Raw genomic sequence first — 8,344 nt, 5'->3', positions numbered from 1 at the left:
CGCGCACATCTTTTTAATGAGGCAAGTTAGCGAAAAACCACATAGAAAAGAAGTGTTTTTATGTTTCTGGGAAATAAAAATGTTAAAAATATTTTTGACCGTTCTTCTATGCTAAAATAGGTTCACAATACACACACTGACATAGTCATCTAAAATATATCAACCTAGTAGTATAATAGTATAGTAAACAGAAGTTTTAATTTAGCTACTATAAACAATAACCAGATTCATAATAATTGTGATAAAGAAAATCTTTATTTCGCCAAAATTAACAGTATTCAAAAAGTAAAGAAATTTGTAATTCTAATTTGAATTATATTCTTAAAACCAAGCAAACAATCCTTTCAAGGAGCCAACGACAAACCTGCAAATAATTTTAAATAATAGAAAAAACGAAAGAAATCAGAATAAGGTATTTTTTCATGTACGAAACCAATAAGTTGATTTTCAGACCTACCGAGAAGTTAATATATATTAACAATAAACTTATTTAAGATTCAAGTAAAGATTTTTTTATGCTTTAATTTTTGTTGTATATAACGAAATACACGTGGAGGAAATTGAAAACTGACGTTTATGAATCATTTTTATAAAATTCTCGTATCAGGAATACATACACAGTCTCTTACATGGAAGGAAATATTTTTGTAACTGCACAATTACAAATCACAAAAAATATAGAAAACGTTTTATTGAATTGTGAAAAATATTTTATCATTTTTTCAAAGTTTCTTCTAATGAGATGTAACTTATATTTATATAAAGTTGACGTTTCAGACAATATGTTTTTTTTAGATTTTTCTATTCTGTACACAGTAGAAATAATTCACATTAACTTTAGTGTATGCTCTACCACTTTTTGTTTGTTTGTTTATTTAATTTTAGGTAAAGGATTTTATCCTAGTTTTTAGTTTCGTTAATTAATTAATTCTGAAGAGTAAAAGATTATGAAACCGGTTGAGAGAGAAAAATGAAAATTATGAAAGACTTTGCAGATATTATTTTATTAATACACACACGTATACACACATATTGCTTTTAAGAAATACACCTCACCAAAATACTGTGAGAAACAACTTGACCTCTTGGCTAATAAAGCAAGGACGCATAAGACCTTTATATAAGTAAGTTCTGTTTAGAGACTACAACGCTCTGTCTTAAAGAAAAAGGACGCACGACCTATTTAAAACTTCCTTTCTTACAGAACAAAGGAAAATAACAACTTTGCTGACAACGTTTAAAGATTTATTCATATAGCATTTCATATTATTTTAGTTCATAACACATATGTCTAGTCAGATCACCAGATAAAAAACAATGAAAGTTCTAGATTCCATAGATTCCACGATGTCACTACTACATCACACACACAAACACACTAGAAACCAACGGGCATGAGCAACAAATTTGTAAATGGCTACTGAAGAATTAAAACAGTTAGGAATATATGTCATTTTTCACCCGGTACATTTTATAGAAAGTATAACATTCAACCATCAACCCTAATGTGCTCGTTTAATATTATTATGTTTTGCAAATATCTCAAATCTGTGTTAGAAAATAACCACACTTTTAGGATAAACCCCATTCCTCACAAACAATGGCATGCTCTTGGAGTTAAGATGTAACAGATATCTACAATATATAATTCTATATCAATAGAATATAGGTTGGTTGGTTTTTGTTAAACAAAACAAATGGAGGGTTATCTACGCTAGCCGTCCCTAATTTTGAAGTGGTAGACTAGAAGAAAGGCAGCTAGTCAATAACACCCATCGCCAGTTCTTGGGCTACTCTTTAACAACGAATAGTGGGATTGATCGTAACCTTACAACCCCCTCACGACTAAAAGAACTAGCACGTTAGATGACGGGATACGAACCCGCAAATTGCGAGTCAACCACCACACTATGTAGAATATAAGAGCAACCCATAAACTGGAAAGGACGTTCTCTTCTTTTCTAAGAACAAAAAGAAAATTTAACAAATCCATTATAGATTTAATTATCATGATCTAAATAATGTACTCTGTTTTTTACGGTAGTTGGTATGTAGCATTCTTGATATCTGCGGAATAAGTTTCTTAGGAATAATTACCAAGTCAGTGATATATATTACGATTCTGTAATAATAATAAAACCAGTACTGACTGATTTCGAGCATAAGGCGAAAAAATAGCATCAATACTAATACTTATTTATGTTTATGTTTTATCACACAGTTTTATTAAAAAAGGATCCCAGCAATTAAATTTTCAATTGTTAACCGCTTTTTTAACATTATTTTCAAAATGCCAGCACTGGAGTTATCAAAAAAGTTGTCGGAAACAGATACGGTCAGAAGTTTATGAAATTTCAGTTATTACTTCTGTTTTCATATATTCTAATTTTATATATTCAGAAATTTTACTTCTAAACATATAATCTACAATACTACAGAGAACTAATACACAATTATGTTTTTTGTATAAGTGGTATGAAGCATTATTTAGCAAAAGTGCTGGAGACTTATGGCGTAAGTAAACTTTTAGGTCTGGCCTACTGTCTTGTGAAAAGTGGAGTCGCGTCCAGCTATACTGTGAGTTTATGGTATACATATATAGACACACACACATTCTCGTGGCACATTTTAACTACAACTAACACTTTTAGCTTTCGTCTAAATAATACTTTTACTGGTATATATAACTTTCACCAGGAGTTTCGTATTTATAGTGGCATTACCGTAAGTGTAATTTATACCATTTCCAACAGAAACTAAAATCTAACACTATTAAAAACACACACAAAGAAAAATGAAACCCTAACTGGAAAGGCCGACCTATACAAAACGAAAAAAAATCTCTTCAGCGAGAACATATAAAACAGGATTATACGAGCAATATTTGTATCGTCAAAGGCTGTTGTTAATGAAAACCACCCATGTATTTGAAACATCCATTACCATATAGAAAGCATTACAGAAAGGAGTCATAAATTTTAATAAATGCTGACAGGAAGTCAATATTTCCGCCTCTGTTCATTGTCTAACTTTTAGAATATAAGATTTGTTCGTATTTTTGTTTTAACACGAAGGGAATGGGTTTTGGACGTTGAATATTGGTAAAGATCGTTAAAAAGTACTTTTTGTAAGATGTAGTATTTGATTTCTTTCGATATATTCAAATACGGTTAATCTTCTAACTTAGGTATCATAAAAAAGTCTAGATGTCGTTTTTCTCAGAAATGTATTGAAACTTAAAATAGAGGGAATATATAAACTTAATCTGCTATCATTCAGATTAAAAAAGGGGAAACGATAATACTGGCACATGAAATTAGAAAAAGACCACTAGAACACTACAGACTGCTTCTGTACGTCATACTGGTATCTGAATGGTAACTGCCATCGAACGTTCTGGAAACCCTGAGCTTAGGAGTGGTTACGTTTTCCCATGCAGCAAATGTGGTTTATTAATAGTTGTGACTACTTAACGTTTAACCTGGAAAAGCTAATTGATTATTAATTTCCGACTTATTGTCTTCAATAAAAAAACGTGATTCACACACACACGTATATATTGTAACGTAACCCCCTAATAAATTCCACAGACATCTTGAAAGAGAAAAATATAAAAAGTTATAATGATATCAAGTTGTATGTTATACTTGCACATACATACATACCTCCTTGCATCAATTTCACCCTGGGATCATCCATCTTTACCGGCACAAAGTCTTTTAACCAATAGATGACAGGTGGAGGGTTTCCTGTAGCTTGACAGGGTAACAAAGCGCTGTGTCCTCTCTCAATACCCTGCAAAGAAGGTTGAAGTGTGAAGTCCGGAAATCCCAGCGGAATCTGTTTTTCTAGAATATTGAAGAAAAATTATAAGTGCTGCGCAGAACTTCTAAAAATCGTCTACACTGAGTGGGTGAATTAAAAACACAATAATACATTTTTATTCCACCATTTCTACTTCATAATAAAAATTTCATCTAATGCATTTTCAACGTGATGAACAATGTTACAGGTAATTCAATACTGATAATAGTTTATCTATAAAGTAGAAATTTACATAAATTTTTGAAAGTAACTCTTATACCTTCAACTTTGTTGGTAAACTTCACCAAATTATACAGTAAAATTAATTACTCCTGCAAAAAATGTTAAGTAAAATATGTAGTAAATCTAATTACTTCACACTAAATCCTGCAGAGAAAAATAGAAAGCTATTACTTCACTGTCAACCATGTAGCGAGTACTTCAACCTCTACTTGGTGAGCTTCGACAAATTAAATATCTTAAGTAGTTAACCGACTCATCCACGCCAAACCTTAGATGTTTAAACCATAAAAAATAAATCAATGTTCTTACGTAACACAATGAATTAACAAACATGGTTATACAGAATTTAAAAAAATTGGATCACTCCAATACTTATATACATCAAACCTGATATTACTAACGGGGTCGGAACTCGTCGTCTTTTAAACATCTTTTAAAAAACAAAACAAAAAACTTTACGCATCAAATTGCTTTTGGATCCATTAAGTTGTTTTCAAGGTTTCTAATAACACGGGTCATACAAAAACAGGTACACAAAAGTATCATCAGTTTATAATTAATACCACTAACTATTGCCGAGCTTCAATAAGTACTTCATTAATACCACTAACTATTGCCGAGCTTCACTAAGTACTTCATTAATACCACTAACTATTGCCGAGCTTCACTAAGTACTTCATTAATACCACTAACTATTGCCGAGCTTCACTAAGTACTTCATTAATACCACTAACTATTGCCGAGCTTCAATAAGTACTTCATTATTACCACTAACTATTGCCGAGCTTCAATAAGTACTTCATTAATACCACTAACTATTGCCGAGCTTCACTAAGTACTTCATTAATACCACTAACTATTGCTAAACTTCACAAAGTACTTCACTCAGAAAATTAGTGATTCACTTAGTTTGGTTAGTCAATCCTTTACATCGAATATTGTAACACATACAAAATATTACTCAATATGATGCATTCTGTGGATAACACCACAAGTTGGTAATTTGAGGATTAATCAGATTCACCAGTGAGGGTGACATGTAAATCTGTAGATATTACAAAGAGATGTTGCCTGTGGATTAATCAGATTCATCCAGTGAGGGTGATATGTAAATCTGTAGATATTACAATGAGATGTTGCCTGAGGATTAATCAGATTCATCCAGTGAGGGTGATATGTAAATCTGTAGATATTACAATGAGATGTTGCCTGAGGATTAATCAGATTCATCCAGTGAGGGTGATATGTAAATCTGTAGATATTACAATGAGATGTTGCCGCTCTGATGAGTTCTCAAACTTCGCAGACGGTTTGTGGCACACATTAAGTATATAATACCAATTCGAAGGTACATAAAAATTAACGAAAGTTGTGTGTAAAGCATACAAATTAACAAACACATTTGGAGAAAAGGATATGCCTGATATACATTGTAGCTATTGTTTGTTTAAAAATGTTTTTAAAAGCATCAACTTTTCAATAAACAGCTATTGTCAGATCCCTCCTGCTTAAAAATATGTACATATCTATATACGTGATAGTATATCATGCCAACAACCTTTATTGACAGTTGATACACTTCGAGTGATATACTCATCAGTGGTCATTATACGATTTTGTTGTTGTTGTTGCCTGACGTGTAGACGTTTTTTCTTTTATTTCTCGCCAAACTCAAACTTCTCTCCATTGACATTTACTCGATCCAGTCTTCTACTTGTATATAACTAGAGTTTACGTCAGAGTACTTCTTTGACAAATGATACTGATTTATGTGACACGCCTACATCCACATACTCAAAGCAATCATTGATGTCAATGTCTCTGATAAAGATTTTACAAAATGTGCGTGTATAAAACGTACAGTTAACAAGTTAGCAGGTACAGTATTTTTTTATGTCTCTACACAATTCTCTGATTCTAGACTTTATAGACACTAAAAAAAAAAGAGGTTGTTGTTAAACACAACACTACATAAAGGGCTATCTGTGCTCTGTCCACCACAGGTATCGAAACCCGGTTTCTATCAGTATAATTCTGCAGACAAACCGCTGTGCCATTGTGGGACAAAGGGATATAGACAGAAATAGTACTTTCAATAAAATAAACAAACAAAATAAATTCAGATATTAATTACATGAGCTTCCTATATGAATTAGAATTTCCCTAAACATTCTATAATTCCGATATTTGCCTTTATATGTATTCTAAGTGCTTAACGCAATTTTATGTAAAACCTAGTAAAATAATCTCAAATTCAACCTGAACCTCACTTTCATAGAAACTAATGTTTTAATTCCCTTTTGAAATTACGAGACATGAAGTCAAATGAAATACAATACTTAAATAAGCATCCCGACAAACACCTAAGATAAGGAAAACATTTTTGGACTATGTGGCGGTGGCTATACTATCCAATTATTAAACAATATATATGTATACTTATTTATTTTTCTCAAACATAATTCCGGTGCTGTCTAATATATTAAAGTACTAATTAAGCCTGACAGCACTAGATGACAGTTTCTCCTTTTTCTGACATATAATTGGTAAAGACAAAAATGCGTTGAATTATGTTATAAACTGCGGGCTGCGTATGTAAAGAATATTAATATTGAAGGAGTGTGTGTGTATGTGTGTGTGTATGTGTGCTATTCCACGTCACCTTTTCAAAACCTAATATAAATCTCATGTGTATTTTAAACAGAAACTTTAGAGCTGATTTCAACCAATGTACAGTAGTTTTAAAGCATGATTAATGTTGGTAGCGTATATCTCCCTATTATCATTCACTGTGAGTAACATATTCACATTCTTATATTCCCACTAAATACGTACGTATGTTGTTACTGAAGGTTATAAAGATCGTTTAAACGACTAAACACGTACTTTATCGAAGCCTTCTGGTGGTTCAGCGGTAAGTTTGAGGACTTGAAACGGTAAAAATCGGGCTTCAATACCCGCGGTAGTCACAGCAGATATAGGTCATCAGAAGGTTTAGACCGATTACTGTGATACATTATTGATAAATGAGAGATAAGTGCCAATTATGTAGTATTAGTTTGTATAGGTGTGTGGCTGTTAAGGAATGTTAACTTCACAGGATGTTTATCAACTCAATGGTACATCTCTAACAACCAATGTTGTTCGTTCTATCAATTCCTTACTGTGTTGCTTTTGATTCGTTTGTTTAAAGACAAAGCTACACAGTGGGCTATCTGCTCTGTATCGTACCGAATCGAACCCCAGATTTTAGTGATATAAGCCCTCAAGCTTACCGCTGAGTCACTGGGAGGACGTTGGTTTAGAGGCATCTGCCATTCTAACGCTGGATGAATGGTTATTTAGATGTGAGATTTTTGGGGCTTGGCCACAGACGTTAGCTAATAATTCTAAAATATTCAGATTTTTCATTTATTTCCTTCCACATCAGACACTTTAAAACGGGGGTTAAATCTGTGTGGGTTCGAAACATGTCTTTTCTGCCATGATACATTCTACTGATGATTTGATATCAAATTTTTATGTAATATATATGCGGCTTGTTTTATTTCCTCTGAAAAATTTTCGTGACTAATATTACAAATAATATATTCACAAGTTATTTGTTGTTTCATTTATCTGTGCTCTTTCCAACGCGCGGAATCGAACTTTAGCATTGTAAGTGCGGAAACTTAACGCTGAATAACACCGAGGAACTAAACAGAGAGAGAGAAAAAAACAATACGAAATTTCTGTTTTATTTTTCATATTTGTGTTTTTCCAATATTCGAATCAATTATGCAATATAAACCTGTGTTATAAGAATTCTGTATTTTCCATATTCCAAACATGCCTCTTTAACACACCATTTACATGCTTAAAAATCTCGGAATCAAATAAATTTTGTAAAACTTATCAATAACCTTAAGTAAGTTACTAACGTGATCATCTAGAATTACAATATTTAAAACTACAAGCATTCTTCAATTTATAAGCTGTTGTGAAATAATTTTTCAGTATTAAATATTATAAAAGATGGTGAAGAATCACTGACAAACACCAGTTTAATTGACATTAATATCATTAACAGATTAACATGAAGATTGGGTCAAGTGTAAGTAGAACAAAAGATAAAAGCCTGTAACAGGTGGATAGATATGACAATTGCTACATTAATATTATTAACCTCTGCATTTTCCCATTATATAAGTGTGTAGTTCTTTGGTCATATATTTACAAAGTATATCATTTTATCACCTTCACAGTTCAAGTGCTGAATTCAAAGCAATTTTACAAGCATAAAATACTATTATTCTTT

General features: G+C 32.0%; 1 protein-coding gene across 1 annotated transcript in view; it reads right to left on the bottom strand.

The window, feature by feature from the left end:
* LOC106478396 (tyrosine-protein phosphatase Lar-like) overlaps positions 1–8,344 on the bottom strand; it is a 298,391-nt gene that overhangs the window by 68,002 nt on the left and 222,045 nt on the right. The window contains exon 5 of the mRNA XM_022381996.1: positions 3,666–3,848. Within this exon, the coding sequence (XP_022237704.1) occupies positions 3,666–3,848 (183 nt within the window). The remainder of the gene's footprint in view (positions 1–3,665; positions 3,849–8,344) is intronic.

The sequence above is a fragment of the Limulus polyphemus genome, unplaced genomic scaffold (assembly GCF_000517525.1).
Source record: "Limulus polyphemus unplaced genomic scaffold, Limulus_polyphemus-2.1.2 Scaffold208, whole genome shotgun sequence".
Classification (NCBI taxonomy): domain Eukaryota; kingdom Metazoa; phylum Arthropoda; class Merostomata; order Xiphosura; family Limulidae; genus Limulus; species Limulus polyphemus.
This window is presented reverse-complemented; position numbering and strand designations above follow the sequence as displayed.